The sequence below is a fragment of the Lonchura striata genome, chromosome 6 (genome assembly GCF_050655825.1).
Source record: "Lonchura striata isolate lonStrDom1 chromosome 6, ASM5065582v1, whole genome shotgun sequence".
NCBI lineage: Eukaryota > Metazoa > Chordata > Aves > Passeriformes > Estrildidae > Lonchura > Lonchura striata.
In genome coordinates this window covers 23,330,408-23,357,089 of record NC_140708.1, presented here as the reverse complement: position 1 = coordinate 23,357,089, position 26,682 = coordinate 23,330,408, and the positions used below count along the sequence as shown (strand labels likewise).

Sequence of the window (26,682 nt, the reverse complement as noted above, 5' to 3'; positions counted from 1 at the left end):
AATGCCCAAAGAGTTCCAAAGTCTGTGGTACCAGTTATCTCCAAAACCCTATTTTGTGATTAATGGCTAAGGCATTCAGAGTCCTTGTTGTGCAACTGTTGCTGAGATCTTGCCACTTTTCCTCTGCTATGGGCTGTGTTAAATTTGGCTGTGAGAGCTGCTCCCTCAGAGGGCAGGGCCTAGAGTAGCAGCATGTCCTGTGCTGTAACAGAGCATGTATTGACTTTCTGCTGAGTAACAAGAACTAATGATGGGCATTGTGCATTATTCATGTTTCATCAAGTTCATTTCTAAGCTGTATAGGGCAGCTGGGAGAAGGGTTAACTAGGGACATGAGAGACTGCAGAACAGTTCTACAGTCAAACCAATGTTAGATCTGGTGACAGGACTTTCTGAAATATATTCTTTATATTCCTTTTTGGGGAAACTGTGTAAATTTCTGTTTTGAATCCATTCATGCTTCTCTTCATCATAGAAGTTTGAAGTGGAATGGTGGGGCAAGCTCTGGGTACAAGTTGCTCTCATACTCCAGGGCACATTAGCAGGTGGTGGGCAATGTTTTTGTCAAGTTAATAAGGTAGTATGAGGTCAGGTGCAAATGTTATACCATTTGGAGTAATAATTCCACAGCAGCTGGTATTTATGGATGGAAGTGATCTATGTTGTTTGGGAGGGGAGTCCAAATCTGACAACAAAGAGCATCTGCTGTTGCTAGGGGCAACAGAACAACAAGGTGTTGACCTGGGGTTACAGTGCATTTTGGAGTGGTGTAATGGAGCTTGTAAGAAGCCACTGGGATTAAGCTCTGAGAAAATCTTACGGAATGTTCATGATTTAAGTGCTCCTGAAGTCTGACCTTTTAGGAAACAATGTTTTAATGTCTTGTGGCAAGTGGTCTATCTAGTTTCATTCCTCAGTCTTTGCAGCACTAAGACATGCTCAAGTTCTTTTGCAGACAGAGAATATCCTGATATAGTAAGATTTTTAGAATCCAGAAGGGGAGTGGTAAAAAAGGAGGTACTCATGATGCACATTTTGATGTCCTTTATCATTGATGGTAGCTAGTTCCTGTTTCTTGACACAGTGCTTTTTGCCAAGGTGAACAGTGACAGCTCTTAGCTGAGTCTTTCTGTGAGAATTAGAGTGCTGTTTTGTAATGAGTTTAATTTTTTCATTGGAAACAGCTGCTGAAAGGGTTGATATTGTTTCCATATATTTAATCAGATATTTCATTTCGGCTCTCATGACTGAAAAAAAGTTCTCATACCAGTTGGACTTTAGGTCAATCCAACCGAGGTGGTGAGAGCTGCACCTTCAGGTTGCTTTTAGTGCTCCAATTGAGTTAGCAACAGCTCTCTCCTTAATAAAGCAGTTGAGTCCTCTTCATTTTTGTTACCTTGATCTTTTTGCAGACTTAGCTAGAGCAAGGATCACTGCCTATACATGATTTAGATGTCAAAAGCTATTTTCAAAACTTTAGAAGTCAGTTCCCTATGGTGTGCTCTTTCAGTTAGTTATAAAGACTGAATTCACTATAGGCAACTTGCCCTTACAAAAGGAACTTGCATGGAATACGGAATCCTTCAAAGATTGAGTAGTGGTTGCATTTTGCCAGAAGTTAGGCTGGGGCAAAATAAAATGCCTTGGGCAGAAACTTTGTGCAGGGCTTATGCAGAAGCTACTTTATGGCCTTAGTTGCGCTGTATAACAAGAAGGAAAATCAAGAAAGGCAGAATAAGAAGGTAGGAGTCTTAATTCTTACAGGAACAATAATTACTGTCTACTTGTTCTGTAGGGGTCCATTTGTGTTGTTGACAGTATTTGACAGAGAACTTGGAGTGACAGCTTGTTTGTCTTGTACCAGTAGGTGGAATGATGCCCACAGAGCAGTCTGATCTGGTACGCTTCTGCATCCCAGGTGATCAACACCAATTAAGCTATTTTTGTGGCCTTTTTATCTCAGTTCCTGTTGAGATCGTGTGTAATTAAAATACCAGGAGGAGAAATTAGAAATTCATACATTGAAAAGCATTCCGTGTTCTCTATTATTCAATGCAAATTGCAATTCTAATTAACAGCAAGATCCTGAGTTTGGCATTGGTAATTAAGTTTTTTCCTGAAGTCTGCAGCTGAAAACTGACTGTGCATATCTGAATATGTGATGATGTTGATATTTGAGAGGTATATTTAGATTCCTGGGATTTGGCATCCACCATATTGACTAGGGAAATGGCAGCACAATAAAGTAATTTTGGGTCCTACAAGAAAGTTTAAGACAGAGTAGTTGCGGCAGTGCATTCTGGAAGCACTTAGCAAGAGAGAGCTGTGGATGTTACCATGTCCATGGCATTGCATTGACCTGGACAAGAAGATTGGTGGTTTTGGTTTTGCAGTGGTGGGCCCTGTCAGATCAGTGTTTATTACTTCTAGATATCTGGAGCATAGCTGAGAGCATGCAGTATGTCACTAAAAACCTGTCTCTTGGAACATAAGACAGGCTTTTCCATTTATTGAGGGGTGAGAAACAATAAATGTCTTTTCTAAATTGTCTTTCCAAAGGAGTGCCCAGAATTATAAAATTTTATGCTTTCTTCGCATAATAATCTGGAAACTGTTGCATAGTCATAATCTGGAAACTGTTTTGTATTATTATCTTTTGTCTTGGCTTGAGACCTTTAAGGTAATAACTTTTTAACACTCAGATGATGATGGGTATATCTGCTTGCCTTTTCCCAGTTGCAGTGTCTTTTCATGCCCAAATGCAGCGTGAGTCTCCTGAAGCTCTGTGCCTGGGAAGTGTTGGTGTGCTGCTCTCTGCTCTGTCTCTCCTGAGCACTAGATGGTGCTGGCTCTTTCCAGCTTCTGCTCGGGCTCTTGTGTCGGTGATGGTACACGTCTTGAATCCCTGGGGCATGAGTTCATCCTCTCAGAGGAAACTAGCTACTCTGTTTTGTTCATTCGTGTCTCCTCAAAGCAAATCAGCAAGCAAGAGTTCTCTAGTGACATCTTTGCCCAGCCTGTGAAGCCAGTACTGTGCTCTGTGGGCAGAATACAGTATTGAATGCATTTCTGCACATTTACTCGGTTAGAGCGTGGTGCTAATGATGCCAAGGTTGCAGGCTTGATGCCTATATGGGTCATTCACTTAAAAGCTGGGCTCTATGATCCTTGTGTGTCCCTTCCAACTCAGAATATTCTGTGATTCTGTAATATTCTATACTGAACACACTCCATGTAGTCGCAATATACAGCTGCTGTCTCAGAAGCTAAAATCAATGGTCTTTGAAAACTTTTAAGTTCAAATTGTTTACCTATTTGAATCTTGTTTTGGTCTTAAAACTGTAATATAAGAGCAGAACATGTTCTGTATAGACACACACAGTAATGATTCTGTGGGGAAGCCACTTCGATGTAGGTTTCCACTGTTTCAGATTAACATACTGACCCAGTGCTTATGGCTATTTAGTAGCATCTGTCTGACTGTTTTCCTCTTTCCCCATTCTGAGTCTGCTAAACTTACTTTTCAAAATATATGTCTTCAAAATTTTGCAATTTTAATGCATTGGCATTTTCCAAAAAGTACTAACTGCCTTCCTCGGGATTACTCCTTCCCTAATTCAACTGAGATTATTTATTGAACTGAAAAAATAGCTTTAATGGCCTATCCATACCTTGATTACTTCCTTTAGTTCAACAGAAGTATCAATCTTCTGCCAGTATTTCTAGGCTTGTTTTACTAATGGATTCAAGTTGATGAACTGGTACTTGAGTAAGTTAATGGAGTCCCTCATTTCCCTTATGCAGATAAATGCTAGCAGCTCAGATCTTCTGTGAGCAAGGCTTCTCTGCTTACTGATTTTCTGATCTGTACTTTCCCTGAATGCTTGACTATATCATGTCACTGAATTCTTATGAAAAGAGGACATGGGAAAAAAAAAGGACTGAACTTTTCTCTCAATTCATGTAACCTTATTGATTTCAATAAGTGTTGTATTCAGTTCAATGCTGTATCCCTACAGCTTGACCAATCCTCTTCTGCCTGCTTAAGGAGATGACTCATTGCAGGTGAAGGTCTTTGGACTGCATCCAGAGTTTTGTGCAGAAAGGTTATTAGGCTCCTCTTTTCCCCTGAGGGTGATGAGGCTCTGTGATAGTTAAGGATGTTTTGGCTCACCTTATTATCAATTTTAAACATCTTGAAGGGCATCAGGAGGCACCTGCAGCGTGTAAATTTCTTTTTGTTTTGTTTTCTTTTTTCCCCCTAGCATATGCTATGCCCAAGGCTAATGTTTGCATTTGGCAAGTCATTAAATAAACAAAATCCTACCTTTGTTTTATTAGAAGCATTAGATCTCCTTCAAGTTGTACTGTCTCCATCCCTCAGTACTTTAGGGTCATGGGCAGCTGAAAGTAAGACTGGAAATGGGCTGCAATAGCATACCTGTGTTCTGCTGTCCTGGGATTTGTGTTCCAGGAGAAGTTCTACATTTGAACCCTGATCAGTAGCACCTAGCTGTCTTTAGTGCGCGTGCTGGCTTTAAAGAAGAATGGTGGTTTTTAAAACTTCAATTGCAATCACCTAAGGCCTGCTGTGAAAGGAGCATGAGACTTAAGAAGTTTCATGAATAGGGCTTTCTGCTAGCGCAGATCATTAAAATGTAACCTCTGACTGGTTTTGAGCAGTCTTCCTTAACCCATTGTATTCCTGAGAGACAAATATAGCATTTTATATAGGTTGTCCTTTGGGTATAGAAATATGGCTTTGTAGAATGATGGCACATTGTAGTGAAAATGTACAAGGCATCATTTGATCCTCTCAGGTTGATTTTTCAGTGCAAATTAGGCAAGATTTTGAATACTTCCTGCTGAGACCTTCCAGAGTGAGTTCTGCTGTTAAATAGTCTGCCTTGAGGATAAATATTAAGTCCTAAGGCATGTGTAGTTAGTGGAGGAATTGTTTTTTTTTTTAAGTATTCTGGTGCAAGTCCAGATTTTTTGCATAGGGATATGCTTATCAAACTGTCAGCATGATCAGTTATATAGTACTGTCTCTATATTTCTTGCTAGTTTGTCAGAAATCAAGTATTCAGTGATGTTTTACAGCTTGTGTGCTCTGTTGCTGCTATGTGTTTTGTTCAGTCCCATAAACAGCTGTGTTCCCATTTGCAATAACAATGGGTGAATTCTCCACGAGATTTATGCAACATCTGGGATCTCTGAGGCTAATAAAGTACTCTATTAGGTTAGCATGGTGAAGTAAAATAAGATACATTATATATGGCGATGTCACAGCATACACTAAATTCTAGCAAAAGTGAAATAAAGTCAAGAGGAAATGGTCTCAAGCTGTGCCAGGAGAGGTTCAGGGCAGACATTAGGAAGAATTTATTCACTGAAAATCTTGTCAAGCCTTGGAACAGGCTGCCCAGGGAGGTGTGAAGTCACTGTCCCTGGAAGTGTTCAAGAAAAAACTGGATGTGGCACTTAATGCTATGGTTTAGTTGACATTGTGATGGTCAGTCGAAGGGTGGACTCAATCTTGGAGGTCTTTTCCAAGCCTAATGATTCTGTGATTCTGTTCTATGATCCTGGCAATCCTGTAAGGCAGCACCACTCATGTTTTTGAGGTACCTGTTAGCACTGCCAAAGGGAAGAAAACTGAAACACAGGTCCTTTCTACAAAGCCCACAAAAAGTTGGGGGGGGGGGGGGGGGGTTGTGGCGGGGGAAGGGAGGTGCAGCTGATAGTGTGTTGATCCAGAATCCAAGAGAATACAACTGAGGAACTGCTGACTGCTAGTACCAGTCTGAAGTGCCAGCTGGCCCAGTGTCAAACACCTGTGAGAGGGGGTTCACAGGCAAAGCCCCCTCTGCATTTGTCTGAGATGGTTTAGGGATAATTAGTGCGCCATCAGTGAGAACCTGCTTGCTCTTGGCTTTTTGAACTTCATAGAGAGGAGGAAATAGGACAAGGATGTGTTGCCCATGGGGTAGAACTTAAGCCTTACACCCAGCTTAAGAACACTTAGGGGGGTTGTTTGTTTGTTTGGTTTGGTATTTTTTGTGGTTTGGGCATTTTTGGTTTGGTTTTTTTTTGGTTTTTTTTTTTTGGGGGGGGAGGGTGTTTGTTTTTTTACTGGAAAGGGATTTAACTCCCTGTGCTAATTATCTAGGTATTGTTTCACCGCAGGGAATGCCATAAGTGCTGAGTACCCTTATTGCAGTGTGGCTAATATATGTTGAATTTACTAGCATTACAACAACTTTATTCCCTAAAGTTCATGATAATCTTCACAGTGTCTCTACTGTACTCATCTCAGGGGCTCTTCTCAAGGTACTGTTTTCTAAAGGCAGTAAGGCAGCTGGGATCAGGACTGTGGTCTGTATAGTGTACTACATTCTGATGAGCTTAATATTCCTAATTTTTTTCAAGCACTTTAATTGAAATGAATGTGATTTCTTCCATTAGGAAGCCAAAGTTCAGGTCATTGGTCATTATACAGCTTTTTCTTTTGACAGACTTTAAATGTTTACTTTATCAAAGTTTGTGTCTTCTGTCTCTGTTCTGGCAGGTGCACAGGCCTGTAAAGACACATTCTTTCAAAGTCTGCTTTTGAATTTTAGCAAGAGTCCATTGCTCATCTAAGTGAAGTCCACTTAAGATGCTGTTACCCGTGTTTCTGTGTGGCATCAAAGATGTTATATATCATCCTGGACTCCTAAAGCTCTGTTATTAGTTCTGGAGTTTGTTTTTAATCACCAGCTGTCAGACAGCCATGAAAACTTGGGCGAAGGGGCAGGAGGAATTTGAGATAACAAAGAAAAGAGCTGTGAAATCAAAAGTATACAGTGTTAAAAGGGAGTGTGTGTATGACAATAGAGAAAGACTGTTAAAACTGACCATATATTATTTGCATTGAAGAATAAGAGTGCAAACTGTGTTGCTTCCCTGAATTTTGGATTGTGTATTTTACTATGAAGATTTATAAGCACTCTGGCAACTGCTAACTTGAGAGATTAAGAACCTTGTCTATATTAGTAATTCTGTTGCAGTATAATTGTGTCAAAAGAAAGGCTGTACTAGCATAATAGTGTAATGAGGAGAAAGATTACTTTTGTTAACACAAAGAGGAGTGTCTTCAGAGATCACTATTGTGTGAGAATCCTTCTGCTCCACATAGATCACAAAGGCTCTGGTTTTACAGTGTGTGTTTTGTATATGAATCAGAGACTCAAAATTATGCCTTCTGGAAGGGTTCACCAGAAGATATTTTCCAGATTAAATTAATTCTGGTCCACTTTGAGTGGACAGACCAGGTTTCAGCTGACCGTTTCTGTCCCTGTGTCCTTTCTAGGTCTTGGGCAGAGACCATAAGTGTCATGTGTTGGCAATACTCTAGAACATGGAAGTAGATATCCCACCTTTAGTTAGCTCTGTGACCCAAACACATCACAGCAGAGAATAGAGGAGGTTAGTATAAATGGAAATATTGTGCTTATGATCATGCTTGAAAGAGAAATTTTATCACCTTGGCCCTGATTCTGAAGCTGGTGGAGGTCTGTGGAAGCTGTCATAATTGTTGCTGTGGGCCTGTAGGGTGTCTGTCTTGCTGAAGGGGATACCTAAGCATTGAGGAGGACCAGTGAGAAGTGTTCTCCCTTAGTAGTGTTTTGAGGTTACAGATGTTTCCTCTTAGAAAGCACAGTTTTGCCTTCATTTTTTATGCCAACATCAGCACAGTGTTCTGCTTTGGTCTTGGTAACTTCAATAGAAATACTAAGCTACACAAAAGGAATTACTTCCTAATTGCCTTCAGCAAGACATCGTTGGCAATAGGAGTCCAGATATTTTTGATCAAGCTCAGACCTCTATGCCATTACCCTTAAGTTCTACAGTCAGTGAAGAGTTGTCTCTCTGTGAGCCAGCGCAGATCCTCCCCTCTTTCTAGAAGCAAGGATTCTTTGAAGTTAGTAAGTGCAAAAGTTTGCATACATTAATAGTAAGCTGTCTGCTCTCTGTGTACACTGGGATCTGTTAGGAAAGGGTTCCTTTTATAGCAGTTTAGAGTGCTAAGGGCAGCAAGATGCCTTCAGGTATTTTTAGTAAAGCTGCTTCTTACAATCTGTGTGCTTAGCTGATCTTCCCTTTTGGTCTCTAAGCTGGTGTGAACTGTGCAAGAGCAGCTATGGATCCATGGCAGTGCCAGGCAGGAATTGCTGATGTCAGCCAGTGTGCCTGCCTGCTGCCGAGAGCTGTGCTGGCACTCCAGCCAACACTGCCCTTCCACTGACAGAAATGGAACAATAACAACGGCAGCTTTGCCACAACCAGTTGTAAAAGGGGACTTTGTCCATGTGTAAGGCTTGACTCCTTGGGATTTTTTCATGTTCCCTCTGTACTTCAACATCAGAGGCCCAAGGGCTTGCTAATGCCCTCAAAGTGAAAAACTGGGGATGTACTCTCTAGCACAGTGTGGCTAGAGCCGTATTGGAATTTCCAGCCAAGCTTTCTTCATTTGTTGATGCCTGCCCCTAAAAATATTTTATTTTTTGAGTTCATAGAATTAAAGGAATTCCTTTATCTACTTCACAAGTGCTTTAGGCTGCAGAATTGTTATTTGAAGGAAAAAGCAAAGAAGGTGAATTTCCTATAATATGCCCATTAATATGAAAAAATATCCAAATGCCAGTGAAAATTTTTGTCATTGGAGTGTCAGATGTTATGTCTGAATTTCTCTTGGAATTACAGTGATTGGATGGAGAAGAGAAAGCAATGGATATAGTCAAATCAGAAGAACTTTTTATAAACTTGGTATCTTTTGACTCTTTCTGGACTAGAAATTCTTTAAGAGGACAAGGCCAAATGTGTTGAAATGCTATTCCTGACAGAACAGGTGACTTTTGAGCCTTTTTTTTTTTTTTTTCATTTTTTGTTAAGCCTGTGTAGATGCTAGCCTCAAGGAGTTTAGCTGAGCCTCTACGACGGTAATAATAAGCTTGCACCAAGGCGGGATGTCTCTCCAAAACTGCTTTATTCGTCAAGGGCTGGGTTTCAGCAGGGATCTGTAACCCAGATCAGCGACGGAGCAAGCTCAGAGAGCCCTGAGCAAGGGGCAGGGTAGGGTTTATAACAGGTGCAGAGTAGGAGGGGCAGGATACAAAGGATCCAATAGGAACAGGGTTTGGGGAAGGTATTAGGATGGGGTGATAGGGATACAACAAATGAGGATGAGGGAAGGGGGTGGTAACTGGGGAAGAACCAATTACAGTCAGAGAACTTAAGAACCTTCTAGAACAAAGGGTAAGTACAAAGGGTGATTGACATATATACCTTGGGGGGAGTGATAGGTTTGATGGACATCCTGGGAGGCGGGAATCTACATCACAGCCTCCTCCCATGGCATGTTAGGGGGAGTTCCTCCCAAGTCCCCTACCACAAGCCTGTGAGCTTGTTCTTAACAAATCTGTGCTCCATTGTAAACTTAACCTAACCTGATTAACAGGAATGCACTTTAGGTCACTTGGGGCAAGGCAACCTGTGAATACAAAATGTGTACTTTCATGCTGTCTTATACAGTCTGTTGATATATCTACATTGAGCTCATGTTTTCTGTACTAATGTCTTCTGTGAAGAACAGATAAACTATAAATTGTTCCTTTAAATGATGAAGGTCTCATTCTTCTCTCAGCAGGTTATTTTTCAGAGACTTAGGAGTGCAGAGAACTGGAGTTTTCAAAAACATTTCCTTTGCAGTTTATATTAAACATACTAGAAATATGTATTTGGAGGACAGGGGATGATGAAGACTGGGGTTTGGAAAGGGTGAGGATGGCTTACATTTCTCTACTCTCACAGGAAAAAAGCCTTAGGGGAGGTAGCATGTCACTTTATTAATAAAGACTAGGTTAGAAAATTCACTTTGTAGTTTCAGGCACGTATAAGAAATGTAGTTGGTCTTCAAGGGAGTTAGAGTACTTAGATATACATGAACTAAGACTGGTTGTAATGTACTCTTCTACCTCTGTTATTATATTGCCAGAATAGTACTTTCTTTCTTCTGAGTCCAATGTCTATTTGGAAATCTGTGGAGAGTCGTAGAGTGTTTCCACTGTGGCCTGGCAAGGCACTTCTACATGCTTCACCATGTATTTTGGAAATCCTGGGAATAATCCATGCTGAATCTGACTTAGAAAGTAAATTTTCATTTTATGAAGGCTTTAACTTTTGAAGAGGAAGTCTGTAATTTGCCCTGGTTTACTGATTATTTGATTGATATGAAGAAGATCACAGTATAAATAATTTTACAGATCAGGAAAACAAACTTTTATTGGCCAAGCTTGAAAATTCTAACACATTCTTCTGAATTTTGAACATGGGTATTAGTATAAATTGTGAGCTTTTCATGAATGCACATTTCATACTGGCTGGCTTAGGTTCATTCTCTGTGAAGCCCAGCTCACCTGTCTAATAGTAATGATGCAAGGTGGTGTTAACATTTGTGTTCTTCAGATGAGTTTTTGCCTTCTGGGGAGGAGGGAATGGTGAGGAAAATCCCCAAAGTTTTGTAATCCCGACCTTGTTTCTAAAAAAGCTTTCAAAATGTATACTTGCCCAGTTTTGGAAATGTAACTCTGATATAACTGGGTATCACAAAAAACATTTGTTTCCTAGTAAAGGATTGATTAATAAATACCTTCAGCCACAAATACTCTGTGATGTCTGCAATTAATCATTGAACTAGAATAACATATTCCTTTGCCATCTAGCAATTTTTAAAAATGTACTTGGTTAGAGTATTATTTCCTCCAGAATATAAGTGGTTGGCTTAACTAAAACTGAAGTACCTCTGGCTTCCAGATGTTTAGCATTGTCCAGAAATGTAAAAGTTCATTATTCACACAACAGTGTTCAGCAGCTGGCTTTCCTTTTCAGTGGCAGGCAATGCACTACTGTATTTCTTAAGAAATGAGAGGGAATAGAAACTTTAAATCAAGAATTTCAGATGGTAGAGCCAAGAACTATGGCTGGAGGAAAATGTGCAAAGCAGATGTGTTATTTAAAAAATCTTAGGACGATCAGTCTGCACCAGTTCATTTCACAGGGATCTGTTAAGTCCTTGGAGTTTTTGGAAGATCTGCCTAATGTTTTAGCATTTGAAATCCAGATTTATACACTGGGCTCCTGATTTTGTAAACCCTAGTCTAAAGTTGGAGAAGACATGCATGGTTAACTCTAGGTCTAAAAGGTCAAATTGTTAAGAATTACAGAAATCCCACCTTGAGCAGCTCCTGCTACACAGACGGACTTACCTATATTAACAGAAATTAGTCTCAAAATAATAGTACTGCAGAGTAAGTGAGGTTTGTTGCTGATGAAATGCAAGCATATCCAACTTTCTTACTGCACAAATAGGATAATACCTACTTGAAATTTTTGTATTTTGAAAATACAATATATTTTGTCTAAATATAAGTGCATTTTATATCATAAAAATTATATATAAAATCTCAGTTTTATTTGACCCAGAGAGGTTTGGCTACCTTTCATACATTAATCTTGTGTTGAGCCTTCCAACCCTTCAGGTTGTGTCAGACCTTGTACCTGTAGCAATCAATCAACATGTTAGGGTCTAGAATGAGAGTTACTAGGGTTGCCTTTATTTATGCAAAATATTTGAGTGGCAGTTCTGCACTCTTACCTTCATTAGCTGATTGCTGAGATGATCTGCCTGGGCCTGACTGCATTCAAAGGAGAAACTAAGTGTGGTTTAGACATTAAAGAATCTTGAATTTCCCATGGGATGACAGATCTAGACATCTGACTTCTGCATCTCCCAAACATTGCTCAGCTATCTCAAAATGTTTTTGTTTTGTTTTAATCTTGATGGTACCCCTCCTCTCCCCACAAAAAATGGTATCTGGTTTGTATGCATGGACTCTGCTGGCCTGCTAGCTCTTTCTGTCTGCCAGAATTTGGACTGGCAATATGTTTGACAATAGACACATATTGGCTTAAATTTTAGGAAATTAATGAGCTCCCTCTGAAGTTAAAATGATAAATGATCTGCAAAGTGCACTGAAGGTATGTCGAGAATGAATGTTCTGGATTTCTCAGTTTATAAAAGAGGTGGTAGTGGTTATTGTTTATTAGTTTACTAGGTATTAAGAGTCTTTACTTAATCACATTTTCACTCATACTTTTTGCTTGAATTTTCAATGAACAACTCTTTAGCTATAATTTTTTCCCTGGGTGCTTTGTCTTTTCTGAGTGTATTTTTTTCAAACTTTTTCACATTCAAGACTGACACAAATGTCTATCAAAGTCACCAATGCATTGAAGATTTTTCTTCAATGAATTTTTTTCTCAATGAGCTAGTGTTGAAGGACTGCTTTGTTTTCATTGAAATTTGTATTTTGCTGTGAAACTCAAAGCATGGATGGTTCACTTATATGCAAGCTTTGAATGGCTTTCTGAAAGCTGTCAATATTAGCTTATTTTATTAATGACCTTCAGTCATTTAATTCCTTTAGGTAATATCACATAAGCAAAAGGTAAGACAAACTTTTTGTTAGTTTCCCAAATATTTTGTGAAAACAAGGAGAGTTTAAAACTGTAATGCTTCAGTTACAGAAATGAAAAAAAAAAAAAAAAAAAAAAAACCCAAAAAAAAAAACAACATTATTGAAATGCTTTGTTGAAGCTGTAAGATTGATTGAACCAAGCGTGTGCCAAATCCAACAGCCTCCATATGTCCATGTGAATTTATATACATAATAATCCTACAACTTCTTAAATACTCAAATTTCAGTATGTTGTAGGTAGTCCAGGGGTTCCTCTGACATACAGCACTTTTCCATGGAGCTGATCTGCTGCCAGGCTGGAACAGCTGGAGAGGAGGGTGCTTTCTCCATCCGTTTTATCTACCATGGCTCTGGCAGTGCCCTTAGTAAATGCTTTGGCTTTTCCAGAACCTGGGAAGCTTCCCCCTGCTGGGGGCTGCCTGAAGCTTGCTTTAAAATGAAATGGAGAAGTGTTGCCAGGAGATTGTCCAGCCCCTCAAGCAGGTGGTTTACGTGCCTCTTCCCTGAGATCAGATCACGCTCGAGCCAAGAGGAAAGGGAAGTATCTGCTGCTTTACAAGGGCAAAGGAGCGCTTTGCACTAGAGATGGATTTCCAATCAGCTGTCAGCTATTGGCACTGTCTGATGAGTTTAGAGACTCAGCAAAACAACTGAGATGAATCCTCACGCATCTATCCAAGAGGAACAAGTTGGTACCAGCAAAGCCAGAATACTGGATTTCCTTCAATTCTCTTGCAGGAATATCTTGAACTTCCTCTAGTATGTTAATGGTGCTGGGAAAGTTTTCCTGCCCTGTCCATCTTCTATCCTGTGTGGGATTTGGTTTTGATTTTTTTTGTCCTAACTAATGAATGCTCATACTCTGGGATTGCTCAAGTGTGCAGTTAACAGCTGAATACTTTGCAGAAGGACCTCTCTGTAGAATGTTATTGTAGGTTTTTTGTTTTTTGTTTTTTTTTTTTTTTTTTTTCTTTTTTTTTTTTTTATTGATGGGAGACCTGGTAGACATCTACTATTTAGGTTATTAATTTTCTCTTCTGGAAGTCCTTTCCAAAGAACTTTAGCTCAAGAGGCTGAGATATGTACTGGGAACTGGACCTGTAGATCAGGTCTTGGGCTCAGGCTGTTTCTGGTATTTTAACTGTATTGAAAGATGTAGCTCCTTGTTACCTCCCCTACTTTCAAACCTGTATTTGTCTAGCTTTCTCCCCTCCCACCCAAACACATTTTTGTGCATTGCACACTGCTATCAGAGTGTATTCTTCTGCAGTGTCCAGCCTGGAAAAGACTTTATCATTCAGTCACTTTCTTGAGACATCCAACCCTTTAGCTTGATCCAAGCTTTGCAAAGGCACCAGTTTGCTTGTGAGTTCGTGCATAAAACAGTGTCTGCTGCAGTGCTTAGGGCATTGCTGCAGCTGGGCAGTGGAGCTGCAATAAGCAGGGTCCCTGCTGCACGAAGTGCTGCAGGGTCTAGGGAACAAGCACACAGTGATCAGAGATCCAGCAAACATCTGTTCTAGGGATGTTGTTCTTTCCTTATCCCAAAACAAAAAGCTTATCTTGTCTTTGTGGCTGGTGACTCAGTTAGGTTAATGCAATTAAAAGTGAGTGTAAACGAGCCCTCTGAATATTGCTAGAGCAGTGCTGACCTTTGCAAGAATGCAAGGTCCCTTCGACACTCAGTATCTCTGTGGAGACTCAGATATATGGTGTTTACTCTTGCGGGTGATATACCATATGACCCTGTCCTGTCCTGAGAGTTTTGCAAGAGGTGAAATAGTCTATCTGCTATCTTTTTTTGCACACTGAAGGTTTACGCTGGGCGTCTGTTGCCCTCTGGCCATCCGAGAGCCTCTCGCATAAAGCAGGCTCCGGTGGCTCTCACCCCTTCAAAGGGGCCACTATAATTAATAAGCCAGTGCGGTTTAAGAGGCAGGGAGCCGTGAAGCGCCGAGTACTGCCTCGAGGCCGGCTGGAAATACGGGCGACCAAGGCGGGGGACTCCGGGGCACCAACCTGCGCTGCCCCTGCGAAGCCTCTCGGGAGCCCGTGCCCGCTGCCCGCCCCGCTGCCAGGGATGCTGGAGGCGGCCCCGCCTGGCAGGGAGCGGGCTGGCTGGGGCCGCGAGGGACGCTGCCACCTGCCATGGGGCTGTGCTCCTGCAAAGGCTGCCGTGAGGAGCCCAGAGGTAACTAACTTCCCTCAGCTGTGACCTCGGGGGAACCTCTCCTTCCCCGGTGCGCGGCGGGTGCGCGCAGCCCGGCCGGGGGACGCGCTCGGCAGCCGCGGGCTCCGCTGCCTTCCGCGGCACCGGGGGAGTGCGAAACCCGGCCGTTCTCCCTCTGTGCGCCCTGTCCAGTCCTTCGGGAGGTGCCACCACTTCTTCTGTGGCTCAGAAAAGCTCGGCAAGCTAAACCAAACCCTTAAAAACTGTCTCGATGTGATCTTATGCTTTAAACATAATCCTCGTTATTTTTCTCTACTAACAAATAAAATTTGATGGGTGGGAAACTGGTTGTTTATTTTCAGAAAGGCTGTTAACGTGGCAACAGCATTAGCTGACAATCTTTCCTCATCTGTTCTGTGTAGTGAAGGACTTGTATATTTTCTGAAGGGTCCAGCTCCCAGTAGTCTACAAGAAACTGGTTCAGGAGGCAGTGTCTCCCACCCGCTTAAAGCTACTGGAATTCTCTAAGGATTTTCAGTTACCTCCAGGGTGCCTCCTGCATGGGATTATGTGTTGGAACCAGCCTCTGACATCCCATCTGTTTTGGGAAAAGTTTGTAGTTGATATTAAGGGGCTCTAACAACAGATGGTGTGTGAGCCCAAAGAGAAGTGTAGTTTTCCTCGGTAGAAAGCAGTCTCGTAAGAATAATGTTCAAAATCGTTACTGTGCTTGGAGTTTGTAAAATAAACGCTTGACTGTTTTGACTTTTTGATAGCTGAAAATAGTTCTCTTTTAGTAATCAAAATCCTCTGAAGTTGGATTTTTGAGAAAATAATGGGGAAAATTGATTTCTGTGCAAAATTTTGGAAGAAACACCCTTAATAGTCACTATGCTGGAAGTGTGATTCAGAAAATGGTAGAAATTTAGCACACATGCTCTAGTTTTGAGACAAAAAGAAAAATAAACACATTGGTGAAAAATTGGTGAGTATGGGGCTACTGTCTTCATCACAGCTGCATTAGGATAAAGTTTACAAATGAAGGCAAGTTTCAAAAAGTCAATGGTGGCAGTATAAAAGCTAAAGGAAAAGTGTGCTGATCTGAAGTAATATCAGTAGCTGTCAATTATATTAGAAGCATAAAAACTGAAGTAAATTTCCCTGTCAGGAGTAAAGACCAGGTAAAGGTGTATCTAGTCTTTCAATTATTATTGAGTTGACTATGCTAAGATTGTCAGCGTGGAACCTAGCGAATGGATGTGAATTTCCCTCTAAAGACATAAGGAAAAAAGATTTGAGAAAAATACCCCTGAATTTTGGATTGGGAATACTGTAGGATTTTTCATATGCGTCTGGTTTTAATCTGTTGAGGAAAGGGAGGCTTAGATTGGTTGTTATCAAAAAACATTTGTCCTCATTCTGGCATTAATCCAGTCACCTCATTCACTTGAGTGAAATTGTATTTATCTTCTTCGGGAAAAGCCTCTACAAACAATGGGTGTTTCAGCAAGCATATTGCATTCAAGCTTGAAAGAACAAAGTATGTTTGTGTCAAAATTGCACATTTGTGTAAACCTGCAGACAACAGTGAAGCTACACAATTCTCTGAGAACTGGTACAGTTGAGATACGTGTTCGTGTTAAATTATATTTTTCCTGTGGAACCCTATTGAGTATGTAATACTAACAAATGTTTTGGGAACTTCTTTCAAGGTTAGCCTGTTGAAGGTCCTTCAGGATTCTTTTGTCTTATTTAGAAAATATATTTTAAGTAATTCCTGTGTAACAGAATAGATCTATTTCTTAGTGGACTCTCCTAACCCATGTAGGAGGTTGAAGACTTCACAAGGATTATGTGCATGAAATTTAACAATTCTCAAGTTTAATATAACTTCAGTATTGATACTAACATGATTGGTGAGGTAAAAAGTCCCTGCCCTGTCTTGCTGATCAGTCACTGTGAGGGAAGACCTGAAGTACCAGGCGGCCATTTGTATTCTTAATTGGGGACCAAATTTGGCTTTGTATGATGCTGCTGAAATTCGCTTGTTCCTTGGTGTTTGGCATGGGTCCCTTTAAAGCAGTGAGCTTGTTTTCCAGTGCTTTTCAGATGGCTCTAAATTTTTAAGATCTGTAGGGAAGCCACTGATTTAGATTGCCCCTGCTGCTTTGCTTTTTTGTCTTTAAGGAATGGTTTAGGCTATGGGTGCACTGGCCTTTTGATCATGAGCTTCAACGAATCTGCTTTGCTGTGAAAATGCTTTCAGCAGATGTGGAAGGGGTGTGGCTGGGGACCTGGGTACTGATAACAATGTTTTGTGTCACTGCATCTGCCCTATCAGCTTTTTCTGATAGCCTTTTAGCACATTAGGCACAGATAGGGCTAGCTGATGAGTAGATTCCTACTTCTTGAAAGTTGCAGGCTGAAGTGTCTCCCTGAATGCAGTGGGTTATCTGCACATAGCAGAGACAGAGACAAGCTTAATAAGGGGGGGATGAGTGTTTAAGGATATTTGCACTTGTTTAAGGCCAGAATGGAAAGCTTGAGTTTTCATCCTTCCCTGCTCATCTCCCCTTCTGTCCCTGTAGTAGAATTACCACACTGGCTGGAAAGTAACAGATTCCTGGGCAGGAATACTGAATTGTCCCTTTATCCTGTCCATTAGAGTCACTTGATTGCTGTGTACTGAAGTCATAATGTGGGAGAAGGACGTGATAGATGGTTGGAATTGGAAGGGAACTAGAAATAAATCCTCCTTCCACCTCACCCTGTGGTACTGTTGGCTCTCACTAGTCTAGAACCTGAAGCTGTTGGGAGAGTGTTTGCCATGTGCTATGGTTGGTTTACACTTCACTATTTCCTGTGCTTGCTTGTTTCAGTGTGATTCTATTTCTTTTCTTGGCATTGTTTATACTGTTCCCCATCAGATGTTTCAAAAAAATCTTGCACTCTAGTATTACAAAGATTTCTGGTGGCTTTCCAGTGATGCAATGTAACCAAGACTGTGACTTCTGCCTTTACTTGGTTTAATCTGGTCATCAACCAGTTCTGCTCAGTTTAGGTCTCCTGGGGAGGCCCACCTTGTATTCACTATAGAAAAAAAGTTTCAAATAGGTGCAAGTATAAAGGCTGAAGGACAACTCTAGTTCTCAACCAAATTGTATTTGCCCTTTCAGTCTTGTCTGGTGTCAGCTGCCAAGGTGTTCTTGCTGTTACAATTTTGTGTTTAAGAAGGTACCGTGTTTATATAGGGCTTGTAAGACAGGGAAACTGGGAAAATGGGGTTTACTTGAGATGCCAAAACTCACTAGTTTTTTTTTATAATGGTTGTGCTTTGTGTAAAAGGAATAGAAGAGGAAGTCTGGAAAAAGTCAGTTGCATCTGTTGGATGAATGTAATACTTTCCTGTGTAGAAGCAAAAGGCGTGAGGATTTACGAGAAGACTGCAATTGAAAGTCTGCAATTCTTAATGCAAATAAAACCTGTTCAGCATCTTCTAGTCTGAAATACTTTAGAAATGTGGCCTTGGGATTCATAATACTACCTCAGAGCTAAGGAATTAATTCTCCTGTTAAAAAAAAAAGCTAAATTGTTTCCTCTATCTTCTTGTTCCAGATTCTTTTTGCACCTCCACAGTAACTAAATATAGATTTTAACAGAAGTCCAGAATGAGCTCTCACTAAAAGTACTGGGAGGATTTTGATCATAATCTTATACATTTGGCTCTCCCAGGGACAGTGTGATTGGCTGTGCAGTCATGTGAAGCACATGGTAGCACAGAGCTATGAAGTGCCCAGCATGTGTATGAATAAACTTGTGTGCTTATTATGTTGCATACTTTTCTTCCTGTGAGAAACACTTTTCTGTGATGTGACCTAAGCACTGTAAAAACAGCCTGTGTTGGGTGGGAATGTATATTAAGTTAGGATGTGAACTCATTCCTCATTTCAACAGGGTGGTCAGTTTACATTATAACTGTAGTAGCAAAAAGGAGTTCAGAGTTTTCTTCATTCTGCATTCTTTTGAAAACTGAAGCCATAACAAAGGAGATAAAGGAGGAATGCACAGTCTCTTCAAAAACATAAGTCAATGGATTTTCTTGGTGAGTACAGCAGAGTATGCCACCTGCATGGTTCTCCAGTTGGCATTCCCTGTGTGCACCCAAATGTGCTTCCTCTCCTTTTTCCATGTGCCTATAGCTACTAAGGATGGCATTTGGAAGGTACATTTTGGGCACGTGGGAGACTTTAATTATTTCTGTCATAACTAGAAATTTGATAACTTGGGGGATTTGTTTTAGGAAGAAATATCATCCTGAAGTTATCTGGTTAGTTATTACTTACCTAGGAAACATCTCTGTGACTGGTTTTGTCAATGAAAGCAAGGAGCAACCTTTGACCTTACATGGCAGAGCTGTTGCTGAGTTAGTTGGAAAAATACTATTTACCTTTATGATCTCTTCTACTTTTGCTCTGAAGAGAAAAGGAATTAACTGATAGCATTTCAGAGGCTTGACCATATGTTTGGTCCCTTGTTCAATTCGCCATCTGTTTTTTGATGTTGGCTAACCGCTAAGCAGAACTAATTGCCGTTCTTTTGTTGAGACACTTCATTAAAAAGACTTTTTATTTAACACTTGTATTTCTACAGTTCTTGATTGATGTAACTTGAAAATATCAGTTTCAGTTAAAAAGACTTATTTCTTCCTATATTATTAATAAATTAGCAGAACTGCAAAATACTTTGTTGCCACTTTTATCCAAGAAAGTGTTACTTTGTGCAGTGCTGGACTATGTCCCTCAAAAATGAGGACATATGGCATATTAAGTGGAGTGGGATACAATTTTGTCAGGACAGGAAATATGGGTCCAAAACAAAAGCAAAGTAGTGGATCAGTACCTGTATGTTAAACAGGGGAACTATGGAATACTGCTACACTGAGGGCAGGGGCACAGAGGTTTTTAATGTCTAACAACCACATAAGCTGAGAAGCTGAAGCAATTATTTTCTTAGTCTTCAATGAACTTCTATTTATAGGTTAAATTACCTGCTGTGTTTTATCTGTAGACAACTGAACTAACACCTGAAGATTTGGTAACATCTGCAGTATACATAACCTCTAGTTTGTATTTACTGTCAACAGTCTTGTTACTTGTTGATCTGCATTCAGGCTTTTATAGTGAGAGAGCTCATAAATGCAGCATGAACCCCTGCAGTGACATTGCTTCTGCTTGCTGTTACTGCATCACTCACTTGACAGGAAAGCTCTCTAAACTGCACAAAATTGGATGAACTCTCTCTTCTCCAGCTTGTTTTATAGCCTCTTCTCTCTTTTTTTTCCTAAATGCAGTGTTCATCTCTGCATAAGGGCTTTCAGTCTGGCATCCTACCACAGGCAGAACTTGCATTCATTGTTCTTGGGGACATCTTCCAGGGATGGTGATTTCACCACTCTCTCTTTGCAGTCTCTTCCAAAGTTTAACTACTCTGAGTAATATCCACCCTGAACCTCCCCTGACATAGTTTATCCTCTTGTCCTGTTGCAGGTTACCTTGAGAGAAGAGGCTGACCCTTGCCATAGCCTCCTTGCAGGTAGAGAGCAGTAAGGTATCCCCTGAGCTTCCTTTTCCCCAGGATGGACAACACCAGCTCCCTCTGCTACTCTTAGGACTCAAGTTTCAGACTCTTCTCCAGCTCTGTTGCCCTTCTCTGGACACGCTCCAGGACCTCAATGTCCTTTTCTGAAGTGAGGGGCCCAGAAGCAGACACAGGACTGGAGCTGTAGCCTCACTAATCCTGAGTACAGGGGGACAATTACTTCCCTGGTTCTGCTGGCCACACTATTCCTGGTAGAAGTCAGGATGCCACTGGCCTTCTCTGCCACCTGGGCACATGCTGGATCACCATGTTCAGCTGCTCCCGATCAACAGCAGCAGGTCCTTTTCCCCTGGGCCACTTTCCAGACACTCTGCCCCCAGCCTGTAGTGCTAAAAGAAAAGTCTGCCAGACAGTACTTTTGAGGTTTAAAGTGTCAATGGAAATGGTGGTGAAGGTGTGATGAGCACAGCAAGTCTGCTGCCCAAGATGATTTTGCCTAGAGTTGCCCTGGATACTAAGGCAGGTGACTAGGGTAAGTGAGGGAGTCGTCAGTCCCTTACAGGAAAATTCTTGGATGAACCTTCTGCTTTACTGCTGTCTCCTCATACTCTGTGAGGGCTGGTTTCTTTTCTATATGGAAAGCACCTCTAAAGTACAACTTAAGCACCTCTAAAAAGGTGGAATCTGGGACTTTACTCCCATTGCCCAAAGCATGTAGGCCTTTTGTGCCTAGCTCTTGAAGTAATGCTTTGAAAAACCAGTGTTTTGGCTTTCTGTGTGGGAAAATCTGTGTGTGCCAATGTGTGTGCCTTGCTGATTAGCCCACTGGGTCAGACACCCCTCCGGAGCACAGAGTCGGGCTCAAGGGTGGTGGGAGGGAGGGCTTTGACTCCATCAATCCCTTTCTGTCTGTAGCTCTCAGGAATGCTGAGAAACCATATGCAGTATTGTTCCCCCCGGCATATTCTCATGTGCTTTGAGTGGCTTGCTGTAAGCAATTCAAGTGACAGGCATCCAGCTCTCCCTTGGGAGGCAAAGTATAGTTCAGTCATCACTATAGGAAGGAGAATGAGATTCCAAGGAAATGAGGGGAATCTGCTTGAAAACAGCAGCAATGTAAAGGGGCTCCTAGACTTTGCTCTCAGTGATTTACCCAGCCTCAGCCAGACTTGGGCAGTTTTTTACCTGCTGATGGTGGCAATGAGTTAGGATCTTACTGTATGTTTCTATATTATCTTGTAATTGTCTTCTGATTCTGAAGATTTAATATTGCCATATATAATGTACAGAGACTTCAGTATAGGAGAAACACATAAGGGAGGGTGTGACTTGAGTTAACCTTTTGGAGCAAAGGAGACTAGACTAGTTAAGAGGCTTCATAGGCTGTTTAGGGGGCTGGAAAGGGTCCCTGAGCACACTGATAGTGAGATAATTTGTGAATTACTGTCTTTAAACATCCCGGTTCCTTGCTTATTAATATACAATGTGTATTGATAGATCACCTGACAGTATAAATGTGATTTTATCCATCTGATCAATCAGTGTTTATATTGGATAAGGCAGAGCTTATAGTAGGGTTTCAAGGTGATACTTCATGCCTGAGGAAGCAGACTATGCCTGATCTGACATGAAAAAATTTATCCTTTCATAGCATTTTAGTACATCTGAATAAGACAGACAGAATTTGCACCCTTGTTTTGTATTGCACAACTGGGATGTTTTGTGGTATTATGGAAAATGCCCTAAAATTTGCTTTACTGCCTCAGAGAACAGCAGCCTTTCTAGTCTGTTGGCATCGCCCACTCCTGTTTCCCAAAACTCTGTGTCTTCTTAGCTCTACACTACTGAGCCTCCCACATGAATTCATGGTAGTCTTAACTAATCAGGTCATCTCTCCCACTGACAACATCCCAATGATTTATCCATACGGAGTAACTCAAACTGTTAGAGATGCAAGCTGGTGTTGTTAACAGATTTGGCTAGTTCAGGGAGCGTTGAAGAATCATTCTCTTTTGTTTCTCTGATGCTGTAGGTGAGTGGTTGTTAGTGTATCACTGAGATACGAACATTTTGAGTCAAGGAGTACAAATAAGCCTTTGGAAGTTTGTGGTTTCTCCTCAAGAAAAGTGTACTCTGATTTCATGAGTTTTGAAGCTGTTTTACCCACCTATTATCTGCTCTCAACACTGCTTTCTGAATTACCTAAAGCAGGAGTGATATCATACTTGAGGAAATCTCTGCAACAGTAGCCTTTTTCTGATAGTAGCTAAACCAAAACATGCTCAAGGTCTGTTTTCACTTACAGTTCAGTTTCCCTGGATAGAGCTCTTGCTGTGCTGTTAATATCAAATTATCAAGTCTGTTGTTTTCTTTTTCTGAGCAAGGAGCAGTTGCTAGACTGGGTCTAATGCCGGGGCTGGTATTCTGTCTGGCAGTGGCTAGCACCAGGTGTCTCTGAAGTGATTGGGCTCTGGAGCAGCAGGTGGGAGTTAATCTACCTCTACACTAGGTTTTATCATGTCTTTAACAGCTAGTGACAACTTAAGCTCTGGAAAAGACATTTCAATATTTCAGCTAAATTTCTGTTGTTGTAGTGAAGTGATCCTTCTGGACAGTCTTGCCTAGCACAGGGAGTATACAATATTTTGAATAATAAATTTTGTGTTTTCCTTACTTTTTTCTCTTTTTTTCTTTATTGGTTTGATGCCTCAGAATATATGTTGCCTTTATGTGGTGGTGCTGCTCCTGTTTACTGAACTGTTAGTTTTTGTATTTTTTCCTCCTAGATTCTCAGTGAAGTTGCTAACTTTTTTTCTTATGAAAGAGAAGTTTTCTTCTTTGTTGAAGCCAGCTCAGCTGCAGTGATGGTAAAAGTGCTTTTTGCTATCTACTACTCTTGGAGACTGCTCTGCTGAACTGTTTTAACCTTTTGTTGTCTAGATGTCACTTGGCCACTTTGGGAAGCACAATCAATATTACCTGCCCTGGGTTTTTGTTAGCTAGAGTTCAGATCAGTAAAAATAGCTCCACTTCTGTAGGTGTATTTTCTGTGCGTTATAGAAAGGAAAACTGAGGCAGAGACCTAGAATGCTCTTTTATCAGCTGGAATTTCAGCCAGGAAACGTGGTATCTCAGGTCCACTAATGGGCACTATTTCTTAAAAGAAAAGTCTGGGTTTGAGACATTGATCTGTTAGTTCAGCTAAATAAGAAGTGTATGATCTGAGAAACATGAATTCTGGGAATAGAATAGCCTCAATAGCACTGAGCACCACCCAAATATCACCACCTAGTGTAGTTCAGACTCAGGCTCCAGCCAGACCTATTTTGTTGCAAATTTTAATGGTAGTTATAACCTTATAGCTGCTTGTGAATATCCTGGCACAGACAGCTAGAATAATAACTTGAATTTCCAGAGCTCTATTGCTTGAAGAGACTTGCAGCAGCTGTAAATCTGCACTTGTTGAGTGCTCCATTGATTCAGAGCAAAATAAAGGAATAAAATAAATGATGCTACACATTACTACAGTGCTTGGGAGTAATTCAGCTGGAGTACAGATCTAATCTATTCCTATTTTACTGATGAGATTGCTGAGACACTGAGGAGTTGAGGGACTGACCTTCAGAAATGCATTGCAGAACACTCACTGAAGGCAGTGGCAGATACGAGGGCATGGCAGCTCTGAAAAGAAGGTCCTGGCAGGCTGCAGGAGAAAACTTGGGATTCCTGTCTCCCAGCACAGATTAGCATTCAGTAGTCTATCCAAAAAAATACATGCTTAAATGCTTAAATGATAGATGTCTCAACTTTATTCTTTGCTGTGTGACAATGCAGGTTTGTTTCTGTCTGTTCAGTTGTGGAAGGAATGCAGAGCCCAAAGGAGAGAGGATGAAGACTTATGTTGGCTATTTCAAACAAGTCTTTTTGCTGTCTTCAAGAATCAAAAAGTGCACAGACTTTTCTTTCATGGGGTCAATATGTGGGATATTTTTTGATTAAATGAAACATACTGAGACAATTCTCCTTAAATAGCAGCAATGCTCCAGGGGTCTTGGTGTCTTTTTGTCCTGGAACATTGGGAAAGTTTTGCACTGAAGACATCCTAAAATAGTTTGCTTTTGTCTGATTTTAATTTTATTTGTACTGTGCACAAAAATGCTTTCTGGGCTAAGGTGTAGCATGGCTCTGAGAAATGATGGTTTAATACAATTGAGGTGTGTGGCAGTCCCTGAAACTGACACCAACTGAGCTCCATCAGACATTTAAGTATAGCCAAAGAATAGATCTAGAGGCTTGTAGCAGAATGGTTTTTACTCCCAATCCTTTCTTTTTGCTTATTTCAATTTAAATTCAATTTAATTCCAGATTTGAAGCTGAGCAGAACTTGAATGTAGGACATTAAAAGATCTGTGCATGTGATGACTTGGCAAAACCTTTGCTGCTGTTAGCACTCCAGACAAACCATAGAATGCTGGGATGTCATCCCAGGAGCTAGGTCCAAGCCTGTGTCATTTAATAGCACAGGAGATGAGATCTATCCTTTGTCAGTCTTAAGTGAAAGCCATCTTTAAGGCAGCAGAGGCCATCTATTATTGCCTGGGTCCCAGTGAGACAGTGTGGCTTGATGAGGGGGTGGGAAGGCATGCCCAGTCTCAGCAACCAGTGTCTGATCTGCAGGGGAGGCATTGATATTTTAGTGGCAATTTCCTAAAAGATACAACCTTTAGTGTCCAATACTGATTCTATAGTGAGTCTTTCATGTGAATAAATGTCATCAAATTCAGGGATAAAGGATCTGGTAATCTGAGTCAAAAATAGTCATATAGAAAGGAGAATCTCCATTTGTGATTATGTATGGGGATGAGGAGGGTGATTTTCTTAGGTGGATTTCTCCTGGGAGGAAATCAGTCGGTTCTGACATCCTCAGCCTGTGTTAGGATGTTGTGTCCAGTCAAATCAGAGTAATAGTCCCCAGTAGTTTTCATTTCTGGCAGATCTGTTCTGTTCTAAAATGTAAATGCTATAGGGAATCAATATGAACGAGATAATAGCTTTCAACTGAAGCCTCCATCAAGGTCTACTCCTCTGGGAGTTTTGTAATTACTATCACATGAGCTGACTTGATGTTTTGTGAGTTGTGTGCAGAGCTAGTGCAGGTTGCCATACAGAATTCAGCAGTCATGGGAACTTTCAGAAGTGGCTAAATTATGCATTGAAACATACTATTGCATTGTATGCGTCCCTGTGATTTCTGCATCACTGAAAGAGAATGAGCCTCAGAAAATGCAGGGGAGGATATCCTCAGAAAAAGCAGGGAAGGCAGCTTCTGCTTGTGGGCCTGGAAAAGGTTGTGTAGGTTTGGACACCAATTTGAATCTATGCAAATGTACTGGAAAGCCTGAGACACACAATATTGGAGGTCCAACTTAGTATGAAATGGGGAAGAGTCATAATTTTATATAATATTTTTTGCCCTTTGCAACCCTTAAATATATTCATACCTATTAAATACCCCTGAGGTACTTACAGCTATTTAGTCCACAGTGAGTGTTAGACATTAACATTGCATCATCATCAGTGTCAGGTTTATATTTAATACTCTGGTTTATTTTGTGCAGCATGTCAAAAATGGCATAGAACCAGTTTATATCCTAAATAAGACGTGCACATATTTTTTCCTTCCCCTACTAAAGGCATTTCTCTGTTTACTGCAACACAGGGATGATAGCAGTCATACATGACAGCAGTGATTCTGTTTCTACAAGTGGATGTGTCTGCTTAATATAAGAGAACATCCCTCTATCCATTGGTTTGTCTAAAACAAAGGAAAAAATCTTCCTTCTGTGATTTCTGAGTGCTCACAGGATGTACAGAAGCATATAAGAAGTGTCTAAAGCTCTCTTTATTTGGAGGAGGGTCTTTTCTGCAGGACAGTGTAGTGCAGAAGATGGTGTATTTGTTGAAAATGTGGAATTCAAATCTTACAATTCCTTGCTCTTGGACCTGTGGAGACTTGTCTTCTGCTGCTTGGCTACTTCCATTCTTCCCCTGGTGTTCTTTCTCCAGTGAATCAGATGCAACTTTCTATTTTTTAACTCCTTATGCATAGTTCAAGCTCTTCTGTCAAAGCTTGCAGTGCCTCTGTTTCCTCCTCTTGATGTAATGAGCTTTCTTAAAAATGAGAGGAACGTGAGGTGATTAATTACAACTCCTCCTGAGTTCTGTTATCATCATCAGAAAATCTATTCTCTTTTCAGCTAAGCTTACTGTTCTGCTCTTAGTATTAGGATGCAGCTCTGTGATCTCTGACTAGCAATTTAATGCATCTTAAAC

General features: G+C 40.8%; 1 protein-coding gene across 5 annotated transcripts in view; it reads left to right on the top strand.

Moving 5' to 3' along the window:
- The window catches only part of ARHGAP22 (Rho GTPase activating protein 22), a 126,039-nt gene that overhangs the window by 24,186 nt on the left and 75,171 nt on the right, over window positions 1–26,682 (top strand). Inside the window, exon 1 of one of the 5 annotated variants that reach the window (XM_085583618.1) lies at window positions 14,057–14,772. The exons of 3 other annotated variants lie outside the window; for them this stretch is intronic. In XM_085583618.1, the coding sequence (XP_085439744.1) occupies window positions 14,730–14,772 (43 nt within the window). In that variant the 5' untranslated portion in view covers window positions 14,057–14,729. Of the gene's footprint in view, window positions 1–14,056; window positions 14,773–26,682 lie in introns of those variants that run through there. One more of the 5 variants, XM_085583619.1, reaches the window with a different exon arrangement.